Source organism: Pituophis catenifer, unplaced genomic scaffold, assembly GCF_029215685.1.
Source record: "Pituophis catenifer annectens isolate HBS135680 unplaced genomic scaffold, rPitCat1.0.hap2 SCAF_2, whole genome shotgun sequence".
Lineage (NCBI taxonomy): Eukaryota > Metazoa > Chordata > Lepidosauria > Squamata > Colubridae > Pituophis > Pituophis catenifer.
Window position 1 is genome coordinate 151,462,737 of NW_027256882.1, and position 20,785 is coordinate 151,483,521.

The 20,785-nt window shown below is 38.6% G+C and overlaps 1 protein-coding gene across 2 annotated transcripts; it reads left to right on the forward strand.

The window, feature by feature from the left end:
• Nucleotides 1–1,466: 1,466 nt before the first annotated feature.
• TMEM100 (transmembrane protein 100) lies at nt 1,467–12,772 on the forward strand. Of its 2 annotated transcripts, XM_070934821.1 has the most exons (4): nt 1,468–1,493; nt 6,457–6,634; nt 7,035–7,187; nt 12,113–12,772. In XM_070934821.1, the coding sequence occupies exon 4, from the start codon at nt 12,150–12,152 to the stop codon at nt 12,582–12,584; it is 435 nt and encodes a 144-aa protein (XP_070790922.1). In that variant the 5' UTR covers nt 1,468–1,493; nt 6,457–6,634; nt 7,035–7,187; nt 12,113–12,149; the 3' UTR covers nt 12,585–12,772. The 2 variants fall into 2 exon arrangements, with proteins under 2 accessions (XP_070790923.1, XP_070790922.1); XM_070934822.1 differs by lacking the exon at nt 6,457–6,634 and having other exon boundaries at nt 1,467–1,493.
• Nucleotides 12,773–20,785: the final 8,013 nt, after the last annotated feature.

Below are 20,785 nucleotides of genomic sequence, written 5' to 3' on the forward strand. Positions count from 1 at the left end.
ATCCTATAGTACTTACTGAAGAAGTCATGTGTTCACAGAAAACCCACAAAAGCTGTTTCACAGCCTTACTGGCTTATTTTGAGGGGGGGTCCTTTGACTCAGTATGAACTCATGGCAATTGCCTGGACTAGTTCCTGCTCTTTTACTGGTAAGATTTTCAGAAGTGGTTTGCCCTTGCCTTCTTCTAGAGCTGAAAGGGGTGGAGTGGCCAAAGTCACGCAACTGGCTTTGCACCCGAGGCAATACTAGAATGCATTGTTGCCTGGTTTCTAGCCGAGTGTCTTAACCAATACATCAGCCTAGCTATCTCTCATGAATACTTAGCCACTTTACTTCATGTTTATTCATTTAACCCAATTCCATAATTTGCACATCATATTGAGCCCTCACTAACTACATGAATGTATCTTGTATAATATGCTAAGCTAGAATATGGTTGAATAATCCGTGAATCAGTGTGACATATGCACATTTGTTGGGAATTAAGGAATCCAACACATTTTGATCAGTAGCATATTAAAACATGTAGAGCTCTTCATATGTGCACCTTCCTTTTCTTTCAAAGAGCTGGAGATGTATTGATCCTTCTGCCCCCCCCCTTTTTTTTTTTCATAGCACCTTTTTGAGGGTGGTAATTCTGCAAAATAATGACTGGTGCAAAGCTACACAATAAGTAAAGGGTGGCCCAAGATATGGATGTTAGCAGAACGGACGAGAGATGACAAATAATGGAATATCCATGCAACATATATGATGTGACTGATGGAAATTTTACAATTGAAACATTTCCACAGCAACATATGCAAATGTCACCATTTTTATGTAACTGTGGCTGTAAGTGACACCTATGGCCTAGAAGTAGTAAATATGGATATGGCTCCCAATAATCTGTGCCAGTCTACCAGTCTATTTTTCCCCACTATAGCTAGGAAGCAGGTATAGACAAGATGGATATCAATAGATACAATATAACACCTGAGCATTTTTATAAAGCCTGAGTGCAAATAATCATAAATGATCATATAAAATAAAAGCAAATTACTGCCAATTTCTGAACAGCTGTGGTTTGCTCAAAGGTACATAATTATTCAGATATCCTGTAGTTATTGATTGATTGCAGAAGGGGACTCGTCCTTGTTTCTATAAGGACATACTTTTTGCCCATTACAAAGTCTCCTGGAACCTTTCTCCAAACCACCAATTCTCAGTTTCCCTGCTGTCCTATTCTGTCATTAGCAAAAGATGAGTCTGCTTTCCCAGACGCCCCTTTGTGGTGATTTCGCTGAGACCACCCAGAATCAGTGAAGTTTATCCCCCAGCAGCTTGTTCCCTCCAAGAACGCTTTTCATTTAATCTTGTGAAATTGACTCCGGTCCCTTGATTTTTTTTTTTTTTTAAGCTCTGGCTCAACCTTTTTTTTACAGTCCCTAGCTTCCCCCTCTTCGGATTGCTCTGGGCAAGTGTATGTTCAGTTCTTCGCTGATCGAGCGGAGGTAAGCTGCTCACACGGCTCGTTTTTTGGCTCCTGGGTTGGATTTAAAGGGAGAACTGGTGGAAACTTTTCCGGGCTTTTCCCTTCCCTTCCTAAATAAGCTTATCTTTAAACAGTAACTCCGGTTCTCGGTTATTGAGAGGGAACCAGAGGGGAGAAACTTCGAAAAACGACCGTAGAGCACCGGGGAATTTCAGGGGAGGGATATTAAATGAATACGGGTTTTTATTGTGTTTTTTTCCTCCCTCAATAGCTGTAGGCAGTTCTTTAAAAAAAAAAAAAAAACTTTAAAAAGGAAAAGTGCTTCCAGATAGTTTTTACCTTTCCCTCCGAACTCTCTTTAGACTATATTTCCCCGACTTTTAGAGATATGACACTATAGTAATCGAAACTTTCCAATAACTGCGCTGCTTTCTTTCAATCTTAACATTGAAATAAATGCCCCGTAATACATTTTATTCATGCATTTATGCGTCTGTTTGACTGCGGATTATGAGCGAAGGGGTTTGATTTACAACTCTGGCCCCACTTTCCTCACTGATTTCCAAACCGCGTTGCCTTACATTATAGGATCTTAATTTTTACAATGGGGTTTAAAGACAGGCACGTAAAAGTTTGAATCGCACAACCGGAACTAGCTTTTGGAATTGTGCTTATAGTATTTCAACGTGCAGCGAGAACTAAAACTAGATTACGCAGATTCCCCTCCCCCCCACCACCCCTAATACCTAGAGAAGGGCAAGAATATTAATATGGAAAATGTTATTTTCCTTTGGATTCTCTTTTTCTTGAAGACTCAGGTCTCTATAACCTTCTGAAATGCAACTAGAGTTAGTGGTGTAATTTGCATTTGAGTGTTACTTGACCATCCTGAAGTTGATGTCTGGACTATTGGAGGTGGTGTGTCATTCTGTACATCAGCTAGGTCAAGTGTAGTTGGGGAAAAAAAAATTAAATGCAAGATGCACCTAAATGAATGTTGAATTCATGCCGGATTGAGGAATGCAGCAATGGGTCTCAGCGCACAAATTGAATTGTATGTCTACACATGATGAAGTTATTAAAATTTTATTTCTTTTCTCATAATATTAAGGTTGTACAGTACATGATATTTTGGAAGTTAAAACTATTTCAATGGAAGAAAGTTTACTTCTGAGTAAGAACATATAGCAGCTCCTTATAGTTACTAATAAATGCTATATTCAGCAAGGTTTTTCAGTCCTGATCCATCATTAATATTACTGTGTTTTATTTACTTTAAAGTATCCAGCCTTGAACATTCCTGGAAGCCATAACTTTCTTTTTAATCTTCTTTCCACAAAATGTCAGAGTTAATACTTAACAGTTCTTTTACTTTTTCTTCAATTCTTCAAATAATCTGGGGCCATATTTCATCTGGGATTGGGATCTGGTAAAATATTGTATAAACAACTCCCCCGCCCCCACCTGCTATAACAATTTCTGCTAAACATCTCTAAAGATGACAAGTGGATTGATACTAGTCAGGATGTAGATTGTAGAAGTACCTAAAAGATTTGCAATTTAGCTAAGTAAAGATAAGTAGAGATAGAGAAAATGTTGGAGGCAGTAAAGGAATGAGTAAAGAAAGGTTTACAAAAACACACTGGAATTGTTTTCTCTGGCATGAAAGATCAAAGGGGAAAGTTGTTTTTGCAAGAAGATAATTCCCCAGTATAGGCTCTGTTCCTAAACTCTCTCATGCTTCAAAAGTTGCAAGCCTTGTTCAACCAAAGATGGGAAGAACATTAACAGTGCTACTAGGATATGGAGAATCATACCTCTTTCAAGAAAGAAACAACAATCCTGTTGTTGTCTCTTTCCATCCTTGGGCAGAGAAATATGTCTTCAGAAAAACCGAAAAAATTAGGAAATATTGAAATGAGGATTTCATGGCAGAAAAAAGATCAAAAGTTAATTTCCTAGTGTGATCCTCTCCAAGTTTCTTTGGTTCATATCAGTGAGACTTTGCTTCAGAATAATTCTTAGTTTTAAGTTTGCTCTATATAAAATGTGATCTTTATAAATGCATACAAGCATATGGATTTGTGAACTGATACAGTTAGAATAGAATAGGAGATACAGGTACGGAATCACAAGTATATTTATTCTCCTCTTGATCAGAATTAATGACTTTTTAAAAAAAAATATACTGAAGTTGATTAGATGAACAAAGTTTACATTTTTTGCTTGTATGATTTTGATTATTTTTGAATATTTCATGCAGACACTGGGTTAGGCTCATAGTTTGGATCAGACGCATACAAAATTCTACTTAGTGATGCTGTGAATTAAACTCAATGTTTGTGCATTCAAACTATGTGCTCTACCACAGAATAATGGCACTCCTTCTCTTTAGTTTTCAGAATGTGGTAAAAGCTGCCAAACAATTCAATATTTGGCCCAACCTTCTGCATGTTCCATGGTAGTTGTGGGTGTGTACTTCAGTACATTATAGATCTATCTGGCTTTCCCTTCAACATCCTCTGTACTGATGGAGTTTATATTCTGCAATAGTGCTAAATCAGACATCACAAGTCAGGGCAAATGTGCTTTTTTTTGCCCTCACCATAGGTTCAATTGACTGGCCCAAGAGTACAGTATTCAAGGAGCTTTGTAGCCAACTGAGGATTGGCTGAATAACTGTCTGGATGACTGTCCAGAAGCTGTTCAGGAGCTCAGCTATTTCAGCATTCTATAGGTACATCATAAATAATATGTACACAAATGCACCTCACCTACTAAGACTTCTGGTCATGTATCCTTTATACTTGAGAATCAGCTTCTAATAAATTGTCTCGGAATAAACTGTAGGTATTTCAGTTCATCCTTAGACCTCTGCTGGATGTAGCTCGTCTCAGAGGTGGTAAAAGCCATGTATGAATGTGAAGAGACAGAAAATTGTGCATCCTTAGTTGTTATATCCCATTCTGTGCTTTTCTTTGAGTCAAGTTTGTCTTTGGTGATACTCTTAGGTTGTTGTAATATTAAGAAATCGTTTTAACTGGAATGGCAGGACCATAAAATCAATTTGTTTAATTAAAATATTTGGCAGAATATTGGAGTATATCTCATAAAATGTGTTTAGATAGAAAATAATGTAGGTAATAATGTATGTAGCACAGTGGTGGGTTTCAACCGGTTTTACATCTTCCTCATTTGACTAGCTAGCTAGTCAGCTAGCTAGCAGGGACATTATAAATATGAAATGTCATAACTGATACCCGAAAAGAGTTGATCCTTCAAAAGAGGGAAAGAGATGATCTTTTAGGAAGCTGTGATTTTATCTGCCCTTCAGAAGCATAAATGTTGCACCTTTAAATCTAACCTGTGGAAAAGCTATTCTTTGCTTTGGGAGAACACACACTGAAATTGGAATTCATTGAACATGTCTAGTCCTAAATTTCACCAATCTTTCAATTCTGTGAAACATAAGAACTTTATACCAGGTCAGATAATCTGTCTGTTTAGCTCAAGATTTGTGGTTGTTGTTTTTTTAAGAAAGTTCTGAAAGGTTTTGGAAATAGAGATCTTTCATATAACTTCTTGCGTAATCCTTGAAACATGAAAGAGAAGTTAGGATAGATTATTAGTGTGCAAAGCCGCAATCTATGCATTCAGACCTTTTCCTCAAGGAGCCAAGATCTCTAAAAGGTTTTCTAAATCTGAATCGCCTTCTGCTAAGCTGAATGTGAATTTTGTGTGTGAGGAAGTGAGAGAGGGGGAAAGAGCAAGAGAGAGAGAGAGCACACAAGAACGTTTAACTGCTTAATAACCCCTAAACATAAAGCTAATTATGGGATGAGGACTATCCCCATCGCCCATGAAGTACAATCTTCAAAATAACATGTGCACTTCCTTTTCTATACTGCTATTGCAGATGTCTTACTGCCATATAGCAACCATCCATGGACAAGTGTTGTCCAGATATGTGTACTACATTTCCCATCACTATAAGCCAGGGGCTACCCTAGCTGCAAACTATGAGAGTTATACTCCGATGCATCTGAAAATACCAACAGGAGTCACATTGCTTGCGAAAATTCAGCCTTGTAATAAGGCAACATGGCTTTGATAAACCATGTTGCAAAAGAAAATATTTCAACATTACTATTCAAGGCTGCGTTTTTGAATATATCATTGACAATTACAGTGAGGATATCTGTCATCAGAAAACAGGATCAGCCCAGCATGGTATTTTGATCCAATGCAAGTAGTATGTAGGCAGTTATCCCTCTATCTCTTCCTCACATTTCTTGCTAGCCCTGGTCTGAAGCCTTGGCCTGCAGTGTTGAACTAGCCAAAGTGTCCTCTGGAGCTGTTCAGGCAGAGGAAAGGAATGTTGAGTAAGCTTAGTAGCAGATCTTTTGCAGGTTCAGAAGGTTAACCTGACTGCCTTGTGGTTTCACAGCTGTTGCTCTAGCTGACGCTGCTTTGGCTCTTCCTTGCTTAGGGAAATCATGGAAAGTGTCAATCTGGGATGTAGCTGTTAGAAATGCAGGTGTTCAAGAAAGTTTATCATTTTAAATGGGATCAACTTGAAAGATAGCAGAGAGGAGGGTTGTCCTTTTTTCCTCTTCTATACACTGAAACTGACAAGCTCTTGCTTTCAAGACTGAGCAGGACAACCATTTGTCTCCATACCTGAAGCAACAAGCTGATTTAGCAAGCTAAGAATTAAACAATGAGGGACACAGATTTTTCTCTCTTCACCATAACCTAAGATAGCATGGAAGAACAGGATGACAGGCTGAGAAATTGGCATCCTGCTCCTTGGCTTCTCTCACCTGAACTAGTTATTTATTTTCCTTAAGGACAGGGCTGCATATAGGTAGGTTCTACCTCACAGAGAGAAATGCAAGTGTTTTATTTTGAATGCTGTATGAAGAGAAGCTGCTCAAGTGATTTGTGTTTCCTGTTCCCTCTGGATCGCTGTCATATTCGAGGCCTCTCTGGTCAGATGAGCCAGGCTGAAAAAATTCTTTGGAGCAGTTGATGAGGAACAAACAAGGATGAAGTTACCAGATCAAATGGCATAAATAATGGAGCTTCTAGAGCTCTGGTGTCTATTCTGTGGAATTCTAATCTGGTGGGCTGAATGATGTTGAACTCTTCCAAAGAAAGGTAATTCCCCTGAAAAGGGAAATAACTGGTAGTGCTTACTTCCTGATTTTTAAAAAATCTTTTAACAGCAGGATTTAATTAACAAAAATTCCTCAAAACTGGTTGTGTTGTTCTTTTTAATTTGATTGATGTATGTGCTTGTTTGTCAAATATTGCCCTACCTTAAGAGCTGTTAGCTGTAGTCTGACTAATACATTTTGCACTGCACACTTTATTTAATAAACAGAAATCCTGAAATATATATATACATATACTATTTATGTGTATATATGTATATATGTGTTTGTATATGTGTATATATGAAAAAAAGCTTATGCTGTTGCTTATATTGAATATTTCTATCATTTATGTTAACTTCATCCTTTTGCAGTTATCATTCTATCCAATTTCTTTTCTCTAGGTCCCACTATAGAGTGTCTGGTTTTCACAGGAAAAAACAACACAAACGATTAAAAGCCCTCAATTTTTGCTGTTCATCAACTGCTTTGGAGAATAAAAGTCTGATTCACCGTTGCTTGCCAAATCAAGCCATGATAAATGTTTTACAGAAGAGGTAGGTGGAAGCTAGCTCTTGCTTGTGTGCATGAACAATGATAAATTATTATGGTCTTAGATCAGAAATAAAATAACTCAATATCTGAAGAAATAAATACAAATTAATCATTCAATAGGCTTTTTAAACATGTTAAGAAGAGCCTTGATAGTACAAGGGTTTAGTGCACCCTGTTATTAACACAGCTGCCTGCAATTTCTGCTGGTTCGAATCTCTCCAAGGCTCAAGGTTGACTCAGTCTTCCATCCTTTCTAAGGTAGGTGAAATGAGGACCCAGTTTGTGGGGGCAATAAGCTGACTTTGTATAAAAATATACAAAAGAATGAAGGCTATTGCTTAAAGCATTGTAAGCCGCCCTGAGTCTCCGGAGAAGGGCGGCATATAAATCAAATTTAAAAAAAAAAAAAAACAATCTCTGCCCTATATTTATCCATTTATGTTATAGTACAATATTTGTACAATCATAACTTGTATTCTATCACAAGGAAATTTTTGTCGTTCTTTGGATTTGAAGAAATTTTGATATTAGGGGGGTGTTCACACTTGCCCCATGGAAGAGGAAAAATATAAAACCATGCATCTGCAAAAAAGAGAAAGGAAGAATGCATTATAAGTCATATTTAAAGAGTGAAACAGTGACACTCCAATGCGTGTTTTATCTTGATTTTCTCACTATCAATTATTAAACAGTAATCTTTCTGGACAGGAATAACTTTTGCTTAAAAAACTTTGCAGATCATGACATACATTGATGATGCTGAACGGATAATAAGTTAATAAAAATATTGAGGCCTCTGTGTTTAAGGATACTTTTAGTTTTCTCAACTGAAGTGACAGCAGTATTGCTATGGATTGTAAAGATAATATGGTATAATAGCTAACTCAAGTTTTTGTATGCAATAGACATATGACACTTCCACTGTAATTAAACCAGATCTATCATAAAAGGGTATCCAAGAGATTATCCAATTGACAACCAAGCCTGTAATGTCTAGGTTTGTTTTTAGGTTAACCTCATAGCCTGTATTGCTCACTTTGAGAGTTGACTGGTATTCTTTTTTCTTCTTTAGAAAGCAAAACGTTATTCATTTTTATTTGCTTTTTAAAAGATCAGATACACAGAAACCTATTTGCCAAAGATATTGAAGAGCTACTACCAGAATAGATGGATAAACTCGGATAGATGGATAATCTATGAGTCACAGCCCCAACTCGTGTAGGAGTTCACGTATTAGACTTGATTATTGCTTGGAACAAATGTGATATATAAATGTTAACATCTGCCCTTTAATGTGGTCAGATAATACTCTAATTGCTATGAATCTGACCAGTACTACCAAACAGGAGGATAGGCTCATTTGATTGGCCTGGCCCAAGAACATAATGGATCCACTTGGTTTCCAAAGAATGCCTGGGAGGGATTTCTAAACACTGGTGGGTCTCTGTGCTGAAGTGTTGCTCTCCAGCTGGGAATACTTGGACAGCTGCAGCTTTGCATAGAATTGCACCTAGGCGGCCTCTTCCTGAACACCAGTTCATGAGCACTCCTTGGATTACTGAGAAGCTCCAGGATTACTGAGAAGCTCCAGGAAGTTAAACAGCAGAGACACCTAAAGCCACATCAGAAAAAGACAAAGAGCAAACCTTTTTGGATCTTATAAGAGTGTAACTTGATCTTACATGTGCTAATATGAGTGCTAAAATATCTATTATTGATCCATAGTTTGCTATTCAGTGGCCTGTTTAAAGTTACCCTTACCATATTAAGTAAAGATAAGAAAAATAAAATAAAATCCATTTGGAATTGGGTGCTAAATAGGCAGATCCTATTGAGGTAACTAAGAGTGTTCCTTGCAAGGTTAATCCAGAGAGTTTGATTCTTTTGGTTCTGAGGAAGTGGATAATGTTCTTCACAGTATTGGCTCTGACCCTTGTGGTTTGGGTGCCTGTCTTTCTGCTTGGTGACAGTCTCCAAGGAGCTATCAGGTGACTGGGGCTGGGTAGTGGTTAATACATCCTTGAGAGAGGCAGTAGTACTCCCTATCTTTAGAAAGGTAGTATTGCACCTTTTTAAGAAGCAGTATAATCTAGCTATATTGAATAACTGTTGTCCAGTCTCTAACATTCTCATTTTAGGGAAGGATATTGATAAGATTGAAGAATAGTGGAGGAAATAGATTGTCTAGATGCTTTTTCAGTCTTATTTCAGGCCTGTAAATGAGCCTGGGATAGTGAAAGTGTGACGCTCATGGTATTGCTTTACCTTTATATGGCTTTTGAGACCTCTGTTTATTGTAGCCCGACTTCAAGAGTTAGGTGTAAGGGACATTATTTTATTGTGGTTTTGAACGGGAGTTTTCAGTCAGTAATAATACTTGATACTTTACCCCTCCTATTTAATATCTATATGAAGCTGCTGCAGAGGATATTCATTGGCATAGAGTCACATATCATCAGTATGCTGATGATGCTTATCTTGACATTGGGCTGAACAAGAAGTCTTGTCCTAGTCCTTGAAAGTTAATTAGGATCTGATAAAGAAAGCTCAATCCTGACAAGGTAGCAATGGACATGGAGAATTTTCAGTACCAGAGACATATACTTCCTTTTTTTAGAACTGGCTCATAATCTGACAGTCCCTCTGGACCTCTCTGACAAAGAGCCAACGGCAAATGTGACCAGGTTACATCTGGTATGTCAGATGATCTCAAGACTGGCAGACATTATTCTGGCTCACTTGTAGCTTAGCCACTTATTACGGAATTACTGCAATATATGTGGGGCTTCCCTTGAAGAGCATCCAGAAGCTTAGATTGATTCAGAATGCATTGACTGCATTAGCTTGAATAGTGGCAAATAGTGGCATAAAATTTTTAAATTTTATACTGTATGTGTTTTATCTTTGGCTGTTCACCGCCCTGAGTCCTTCGGGAGAAGGGCGGTATATAAATCCAAATAAACCTAAATCTAAACCTAAAATATTTTAATGCTGAGATTATTCCTAATTAGGGTATAAATAAGGGTGTTGATCCAACTGGGTATTTGATTCTGCTATCTTAAATTGGAAATATTTTTCTCCCTCTGCTTACTTCTTTTCCACTGAGTTTTTCAGGCTGGCTAGGGAAAGTCCCAGTGCTTTTGTAAAAGCCAGAATTAGCAGGTGTTGTAAACATTCATGCTCCCTGCTTTTCTTCTATCTGGAAGGAAATGACTGTTTGCAAATGACTGGGAGAAGGCTGCACATACAAACAGTAGGGGATCAGTTTGTCTTTTGTGAGCTGTGCAGTCTAGTAGCTTGAAAAATCACAAATAATTTTCATTGTTATATTGCTGAAAACTGCCTTAAGGTTTGGAAAGACCCAGCGTAAATGTTTTCAATAAGTAAAGTATATGGTAGTTAGTTCTATGGAGGCTATGGACCTGAATAAGTTAAAACATGACAGTTTTACATCAACTCTTTCTCTTTTTCTCCTTGATTTCAGTGGGATCAGTAAAGACAAAAACAAATTTTATGTGATGATCATAATCAACCCATATTTCTTTAATTGTTTCAATTAAAGTCTGAATCAAAAACTACAGGTTCAATTAAACAATTCCACAGCAATCACTACAAAAGAACATAATGCTATTACGTTCCTAGTATGTCCTATTAAAAATCCAAACTTGTATAAATAACGTAAAATACATTAATCAGAATTGGAGCCAGTGAAATTTTGTAGACAAGGAACATTCTATATTTGGATTATCACAGCTAACCAAGCCCTTCCCAACAGTCCTACGTAATACATAGTATAAATTATAAAAAAAAGAGCAATGACCATCAGAAGAAGTGATCTACTACAGTTCATGGGGAAAAAAAGATCTTCAGCTGCTGTCTGATACATTGTGTAACTAGAGACACCAGAGTTTGTATCTTCTTAACTCTGCATGCAAAATACTATAGATGTGCTATGGAGCAAGCTGGAACTATCCCTGACCTATACAGGAGCTGTAGAAGAAATTGCTGGTCTTGATACTTTTTTTTTTGGTATCTTTCAATATTATGATACCATTTATGCCATAATATTTAGATGGTTCCTAACCCTTTTTTGGCCATGCCCCCACCTAAGCATCTCTAAAATCCTGATGCCCCCCCCCCCCAGTTACATATAATTCTTAATATTCAAAAAGTGAACTCAGACGGAGGAAGCCTAAAAGGCCATTAACTTGGTTTAAACAAGATTCCAATTGCCCCCATTAAAAATCAAATTGTCCCCCTGTGGGGAATGGGCCCCACATTGGGAACCACTGATTTAGATGAACACCAGTTGCACTTATGTTGAACAATTCCAATGATTGTCCTGTTAACCCTTCAAAAATATTTCCTTATGCCGTTTTTGCTACTCAATCTGTACTCTAACACACAATTATTGAATTACAACAAATGAATCACTACAAAACTGTAGTAGAGAAATGTCTTGAGTTTTAAGTTAAAAATGTAAAAAACACAGAAGATGGCTCCGAATTGCATTTGAAAGATTCGTTTTCTCCTAGCTTTCAACATAGGCAAATGACGGAATTTGCCAATTACTCCCAGGTTAGGAATAATAGCTGTGGGGGGGGGGAATTATTCCTCTCTCCCAATGTGAACTGGAAGTGGACTATGGTCTTAACATTATCCAGGAAAGAATAAGGAGGACCAGAGTTATGGCAGATAAGCGGATCCAGGTGATTCTTGGATTTGTTAGGATGCTGCAACAGGTTTCATGTTATTTTAAGACTTTTATGGCTTATAATGCAGTTTATTTTCTCATTTTGAAATGCCATCAACCCTGGGTTAGAAAGGACTCTAGGAGTTAAAAAGATGTGGGGCTGCAGATTGTCCATCCTGTTTCTAGAGGTAGTCCAGAAATATTCATGCATTCAAATCCATTTCCTTTTCACAGCTGAAACCTTTCAAACAACACCCAAGCCTCAGCATTGATGCAAGAGAAGCTAGTCAAACATTGCAAGATGACAGACGAGCCTATTAAAGAGATCTTGGGAAGTTCCAAGTGTCCTCAGTGTGCAACGCAGGAGAAAAGCAACAACAATGACTACAGGGTAATAGCTGTCCCTTTAGTGAGCGAATGCCAACTGACAGCTGCTACAGGGGGAGCTGAACTCTCCTGCTACCGCTGTACAATCCCATTTGGGGTGGTGATCCTCATTGCTGGTGTGGTGGTCACTGCAGTTGCATATAGCTTCAACTCCCATGGATCCATCATCTCCGTGTTTGGTTTGATTCTCTTGTCATCTGGACTCTTTTTGCTGGTGTCAAGTGCATTGTGCTGGAAAATCCGCCAGCACCACAAGAAGACCAAGAGGCGTGAAAGCCAGACAGTTCTAGTGGCTAACCAGAGGAACCTGTTTGCTTAAGAACTACATTAAAAAAAAAAACCCTCTAAAAAAAGACAGAGAGAATGCAATGGGTCACAGTACACAAATCTATTTATTTTCACTTGGGCTACAGGATGTCTTTTATTAACGACTGTTTGGATTTATCAATGTTAAGTAAACAGTTCTTGCAAAATCAGGAATAATTGGTATCCGTTTTATCATAAACATATTTCAAGGTGAATTAGGTTTAGTAGTTTCTTCCTTCCATTTAGTCTCCTATCGGCATTTACCCCTCTCTCCATTTATATTATAAACTTAAAAGCAAGATAAGCTAAGGTGAGAAAATCTATTATAGTCAAAGATAGCAGTAAGCAATTGATAATGTATATATGCCCATAAGAACAAGATAATTCTTTGTTAACAGCTATCTCTTTTCATAGAATTATTTGTTTCAAGTATATATATATATATATGTAACAAGAGTTTACCTTGAATTACTTTCCTAAGAAGCAACTTTTGAAAGTGATTGGGAAGAGGAGCCTGTGAACAATTCTATCATGGCTAATAGTTGCAAATAAATCTGTGTCACTATAGTAGTAAATAATTCTATATTTTTCTATCCTACAAAAGGCAGGGAAGCACTTAAACTTTAGCTGTTTTTCTACTCCAGATTTCCCTTGAAAAATCAGCTTCTACCTGTTGTTTACCTTGGTGTGGAACAAAGAGATCCTGGTGCCTCAGTACCATCTCCCAAACTGAAAATAGCAATTTCATTGCACGCTTCATTGATTAGCATGTTTGCTTGATTTACAAAGAGTTGCAAATAAAACAATTCCCTTTTTTCCTTCGCCACCCATTTGGAAAACCCATCTTGAAATGTTATTTGCCTCCCCGTCCTTATGCATTGCCTCTACTTACTGCCCTCCTCCTCAGCTCTGTCCTCTGCACCAAAGATTTTTGTTGTTGTACTCCAAGTTATTCCGAATGCTTGGATAATGTTGGAAACAGGAAATGTCAGGAAAATTGAGAAGACGATCAGAAAACACCTAAAAGTGCCAAAAGCCTGCTCATGGCTTTCTCCTCCGATTTTGTGGCATTACGTTTTCAATAGATGAAAAGTTCGCATACATATTTCATCAACTTATTTTTTTAAGGCCTATAGTAGCTGCATTAGTGAATTCTCAGATCACTTCTCTACTCTTGTTTTGTTCCTAAGAAATTTATGGTACTTTTTCAAGAGAAATATTGAACTTTTTAAAATTTTGGGTGCTCAGGGGAGGGGGATTAATACTTAAGAAATAGTTAATCTCTATGCTTATTAGCCCAAAGTAAACAAAATATCTGTATAGCTAAAAGTGACTTTTTTCTATAAATTTCATTATTATAATGCTCTGATACTTAGCACTTTGGGGTGGTTTTGATATTTTTTTAATGAACCCTTCATTTTAAAAATAATAAACAATTTCTGCTGCTAGAGCTTCACAAGGTTTAGTTATTTCCATTCTGATCTGGTACAGGTAATCCTCTGCTTACGACCACAATTTAGCACAAAATGTATGTTGCTAAGTGAGAAATTTGTTAAAGGAGTTTTGCCCCATTTTATGACTTTTCTTGTCACATTTGTTAACTGAATCACTGTAGTTGTTAAATTAGTAACACGGTTGTTAAGTGAATATGGTATTCTCGTTGACTTTGCTTGTTAGAAGGTTGCAAAAGTGATCACATGACCTGGGATACTGCAACCATCATAAATGTGAGTCAGCCATCAAACATCCGAATATCAATCACATGACCATGGGGATGCTGCAGTGGTCATAAGTGTGAAAAATGGTCATAAGTCACTTTTTTCAGTGCGGTTGTTAATTTCAAATGGTCACTAAATGAACTGTTGTAAGTCGAGGACTACCTGTACTGATCCATCCCAGAAGACCAGTATGGATATGAGTGATACGAATGCACAGCCAGAGACAACTTCAATGTATTTTGTTCATCCCTGCCCCACTGAAATTCTAAGGAACACGTGAAACTAGAGAGGAAGAACATTAAACTATGCAGATGGAACTTTTATCCAGTCCCTGAAAGCTTGTACAATTACTGATTATTAAGTGCAGTTGAACCTCTAAAAGTTTGCTAATGTTGAACTTTCTGCATCTTTATTTAAGAAATGTATGGGGCAGTGTATGCAAAATTTATGTTAAAAACTTAAAATACAATAAAAGATCGTATGAACCAAGCCTAAAGCGGTAAAATTTCAAAAAGCTGAAATCAAACACAAATTGAAATAGTAACATGTATATACAAATTAAATGCATTAAATGCAAATAAAATGGTTCTAGCAGATCATTGAATTTAATTCAGAGTGGATGCTAGCCATGTTTCCCTTGTAAACCAAGTGATGCTGTGGCTGTGCTTTCACAGTACCTAGAGGCTGTAGGGGTCTGGATGGGGGACAATAGGCTGCTACTGAACTTTGGTAAGATGGAGTAGTTGTGGAGGTTTTGGATCCAGAGGTTTATCATTGTTAGTTCTGGATGGAGTGGCTCTACTCCAGACAGACCTGACATGCAACTTGGGGATTTTCCTAGACTCATGACTCCTGCTCAAAGAGCAGGTGGCAATCATGATTAGAAGAACCTTTGCACAATTTGGGGTTGTGTGCCAACTGTACCCTTGTCTGGATTGTGAGGCCCTGTGCTCAGTGACTCATGTTCTGGTCATCTGCCATTTGGATCATGGACTCTACATGGAGCTACCCTTGAAGGGTATTCGGAAGCTACAATTTGTTCTGCCTCAGCTCCGGATTCCCAAGGATTGTAACACACACCATATCAAAGTTATAACGTACCAAGAATAAACAAAGTCCGGCAAAGGTTGGCAACCAGCCCAGAAAACAAGATACGATAAGACACTCACTCTCCAAAATGCTCTGTAATAATTACACATCGTTTCCAGCAAGAAATTACTAACTGCGTGCAACTTAAATAGGCTAAGGGAGTGGCCAATTATCTTCAAACCTTACTCTCGAGGAGACCTCCTCCTCCTGAGTAGACACTCCTGCCTTTTGGCAGCCCTGCGTGCTCGAGCATTGAGGAGAGGCTCCTCCACTTCGCTCTCTCCACTGGAAGGAGCCTCTGGAGGTTCTGAAGGCCCTGACTGAGTGTCTGCCTCTGGCACCACATCCTCTCCAGCCTCCTCGCTGTCCAATGCGAGCGCTGGCTGCGCAGGCTGCTGGCGCGACCCCACACCAGTCTCCTCGTCGTCAGGATCAGCCACGATCCACACAGGCCTCTGGTGGGCCACAACACAATTGTTCCAGAATACAACAGTACGGACAGTTTTGAGGCTCCTAGGGTAGCACATGTGACATCACTTTGCACTGGCTGCTGATCTGCTTTCAGCTAATTCAAGGTGTTGAATTAACTATCTTTAAAACCCTTTATGGCATAGGTCCATGATATCTGAGGAGCCATCTTTCCTCGATGGGTTTGGTTCATTCTCCACACGCTAGTAAAAGTATCCTATTGCGGACTCCATGAGGCAAGGAATTGCAGCTGGGGGGGTCCAGGAGAAAAGTCTTGTCTGTCCCTGCCTTTTGGAACATCTTGCCACTGGAGGTGAGATCTATCCCCCTTCTTCTGGCCTTCAGGAAATGCCTTAAAATTTGGCTATGTCAGTTGGCATAGGAGAAGCTGTTGGCTGAGGGTGACTAGTGTAGTAACAGAGAAGCTCATTGCCTAATTTCGTATACCCTTAACCTAATTTCAACAGCCTCTTGCAGGAACAAAATTCAGATTTGGGGTAAATGATTTCAACTTTCCCCTGCAGCCTCCTCTCTAGGAGTAAAAGGGCAATAGAGAAACTGAAAAAGGATGCCGGAAACATGATGGCCCTGCTTCTCTCACTGTTGCTTTGCCATTGAACTTCACTGATGTAATCTGACTCCCAACCAGACTATGCTTGTAGAGATGTGTTGCTTGGTCAAAGAAAATTGTCCCCCAAAATACAAAGCATGAACCTCAGATGCATATAAATTCTTGTACCCCAAAACAACACTTGAGGTGAGAGACAACGTTGGTCTCGGAATTCTGTTTCTTCTGTCTCTCTACATGCCAAAGAAGCTGTAATTTGGGGTATGTCCAGGACTTGAGCAAAAGCATCTCAGCCTATTTCCAGTGTTAAGACTCAGTTCTGTGGCATGTTAGCATGTTAAGTAGTAACAACAGAGTCTATCCGATCATGTTCAAAGTGTCATTCCTTCCTCAGTGTGTAAGATTCATCTGGGAATAGACTGAAAGTTTCCAAACTAAAGGATGTGACTTGGGTCATGACATCCTGCACTGTAAGAATGTGACAGAAAAAAAAAATCCAAGGTGTTTGTGAAATTGGCCATTGTAGTCCTACATTTTAAAGATAGAGTAGCCATATGGTTGATTAAGAACCTGCTCTCCTACAGATGGATGTAAACCTGTGGCTCAGTTGTGTATACAACTGAAATGTCCTATTTTTTGTCCAATAGAATTTGCTTGTAAGTAAATGTGAATAGGATTGCAACTTTTAAATTACAAGTGCTGTAATGCTCTGTGATGCTCTGTGTCTGGAGAGCAGGGGTGAAATGTAAAATTTGTTACTACCGGTTCTGTGGGTGTGGCTTGGTGGGGGGGTAATGTGACTGGGTGGGCGTGGCGAACTTTTTTATTTTTAACTTTTCAAAGCATTTTTTCTGCAAATGCAAAAAAATGCTTTGAAAAGCATCTGCCGATCAAGAACACAGCTGGGATCGTCAGAGCCTTTTCAAAGCATTTTTTTAACCACCTCTTCCGCTGAAGAGGTTTCAGAAAAAAATGCTTTGAAAAGCCTCTGAGATCCCAGCTGAGCCGCGCGATCATCAGAGGCTTTTTTTTAACTTTTAAAAGCATTTTTTTGGCGGAAGAAGTTGTAGAAAAAATGCTTTTAAAAGTAAAAAAAAAAAAGCCTCTGATGATCGTGCGGCTCAGCTGGGCATGGGGGGGAGGGGCGAAGGGATTTTTGCTACTGGTTCTCCGAACCACCCGCTGCCATCGCTACCGGATCAGGTGATCCGATCCGAACTGGGAGCATTTCACCCCTGCTGGAGAGATATAAAATCAAGCCCCAGAAATTTCCTCTCAGAATATTACTGGCTTTCTCCAAATGAAGGAATGGTGGAGGTACATCATTGCATGAATAACCCCAACCCTTTTGTTAAAAATGTGCACATGGAAACAGTGCTCACAACTGAGACCCTAGCCTTCTAAAGTGCAAGCTGTGATTTAAATAGAGCAGCAGCTATACGTATGGGAGGGGATGTTTAGACTCAGTATTTGTGTTGCTACACTCCACAGTTACCAGACACTATAATAAAATCACTTGCATCAGAGGAAAGCTGACCACACATTTTAGCACTTTTCATAGCTCGAACTTAATCACGGCAGGAAGCTTTCCTGCTACTGGGGGAACATATTGCGTCATTAGAACATCTGACACGGGTATCTTATGTCAATCACTTTGCTTAAGGTCATTAAAAATATTAGGGGGAGTTCTCTTACAATATAAAGCTGTGGCACAGAGTGACAATTAGCAGGACATACAGCATTGCTAAATCAGTGGACAGAGGATTTTAAAACCCACTCTTATTCAGAATGAGGGCAGTGGTTATCATCTGCAAGGCAAAGGGTGATCCTCCCATACTAAAGCAATAATTCTGATCAAGCTTCAACTAGGGAAACAAAGACAGCATGTTCTGGCTGTAATATGCTTTCCCCCCCCCCTGGAATTTTGTTTAGCCCAGCAATTTGACTGTGTGTATTGTAAAATTCAGGTGCACTGAAACCACCAGCCAACCATCTGAATCGCACGTGAGTATAGAAAACAGAAATACTTCTCCTAAGGATAATATGAGAGAATGAGCCTTTTTTTTTTTTTTTTTTTTGGACCCAAACTTTCAGCTCAATATCATTCAAGACTTTTCAGGTTTGGTTCAGGTTTCAAACTCCTGAATGACATGGTGGGTCAGAGGTGATTGAACAAGAACCCTTATGCAGATATGTGTAACGGACAGTAGCCCTTTTGCAACATGTATATTCTGCTAATTGTTCCTCTGTGCCACAGTTTTAGATTGTAAGAAACACCCCCTAATATTTTTAATGACTTTAAGCAAAGTGATCTCTTGTTGGCCGTTTATTTAGGCAAAATGAGTATAAGAAGCATAATTCAATAACAAATGAATTAGGGAGGGATGATTGCTGGAAATGAAGTAGCTTCCTATGCACTGGTGGGCTTGCTCAGGAAGAGCAAATGGGAGGGAATTTCTTTTTCAGATGTCATTTAATTCTTTGTGAATGTTCCCTTCTTTGTTGGCCCCATTGAAAGAAATAATACATCCAAAGGTATTACCTAGTCCCACTCAGTTCCACTCTGAAATTCCCCCAACCAGATATATTTACATCTGGTAATGGCCCTGTCTGATTCACAGAATTGAAGGGAGTCCAAATAATGGCACCTTCCAATTTAACTACTCTATTCCCTATCATATTTTTTGACTTTAACTTCATGGAGACAATGTTTTAATCAGGAAAGGGCAAAAATAACTACCTGATGTGTCTTTTAATTGCCTGGACTAGAGCTGTCAGTCTCCAAATATTCTAACTGCCCACCTCAAAGTGGCTATCACAGAAATGCTCCCCAAAAAAAACTGGCAGAGGGAATAATCCTTTAAACGTATCCCCAAATTATGCTCATTATTTATCCTTGCTCGATTATTAATTTCTACGTCTCGGTTTCCATGTATGCCAAATGATATTAACTTGTTTTCATATTGATTCCACTAGGATGTCTCTGGTTCAGTACATGATTCACCAAATGGACAGAGCCATATACTATGAAGAAAAATCCACCCTACTTCCATTCAGGAATCAAATATTCTAAAATAGAATCTCCTCTGCATTGGATAAAGCTGGGTTATCAGAAAGATTTCCCCTCTTCTCCTAAAAAAAAAAATCAGAGATGAGCATTCCCACTTAGTTAGATTCCCTTTCTGTCTCAAGAGCTCACTTTGTGAATTGAATTAACAGCTTTCCTGGAAAACTGGCTCATGACATGATTTCCTTGTGAACTCCATCCACCTGTCATGTCAGAGTTTGGAAAGCTGCCAGAATTGGCAGGAAATAATAGGCAGCAGGATACTGGTGTGTGTCAATGGCCCTGACCCTCCCATTCCTGAACATGAATAAGTTTGATGCTTGCAAGGCGTCAGAGCCCATCAGCTTCTGGATTCACAGAAGCCTATGGGTGGGATGCACAGCTCTTGAAATAACATCCAGCCAGTAGAAAGCTTTGCAGCCTGGGAAGCAGAAGGGACTGCATTCTCTTTGGCTGGAATTCCCATACATCCCTTTGTTCTTTGGCTTGATAAGATTCCGACTGGTTCTAATTGAAGAACGAAACACAATCCTAATGTGAGTGGTTGCTTGACAAGCTAAAATAAAAGTTCACCCAAGGGAAACATGAAAGTGGTGGTTCACAATTTCCATCTTTCAAAGCACTTCTTTAAAAGGAAATGCGGTCAGTTGGGATGCTGAAAAATAACCACATGGAAATTTATTTCTCATTGATCGGTGAGTGGGTTTAAAAAGAAAAACCAACTCATCAATTTGATTACATTTAGTGAATGAAATTCTTTACTAGGGTGAAGCATATCCTGAGTACTATAGTTTGCATATTATGATATCTATGCCTTCAAAATAAATATGCATGATGTGGTATCTCACATATGTTGTGGCAATAGATCATTGATAGTATTTATTGTAATTATGGTGCAATAGTCAACCCAAGGTTCCTGATGACATGTATCTGCAAAAAAAAGTGTCATTCTTGTTTCTAAATAATGTACATCCCATGTTTACCTTACCCATTTTTACTTCACAAAAGCAGAAGGCTGTTTCATACTGAAAATGCAATTATTTAAATGCATTTTAATGTTCATACTTGATAAAGTGACTTGATAGCCCAGTTTCTGTAAAATATCAATTGGTTCTTGCAGTATCGATTAAAGTATTGAGTCCATTCAATTTTTATGGCTGTTGAATTTGCCACCTAAATACAGTAGAATTTCAGGTATGAGGACATGGCATCTTCAAACAGACTGGAACCCATAAAGGGTAAGTGTTTGGCAACATCCGTTGATTTTTATTTTTATTTTTTTTACTTTGGAGCTGATAACTTTG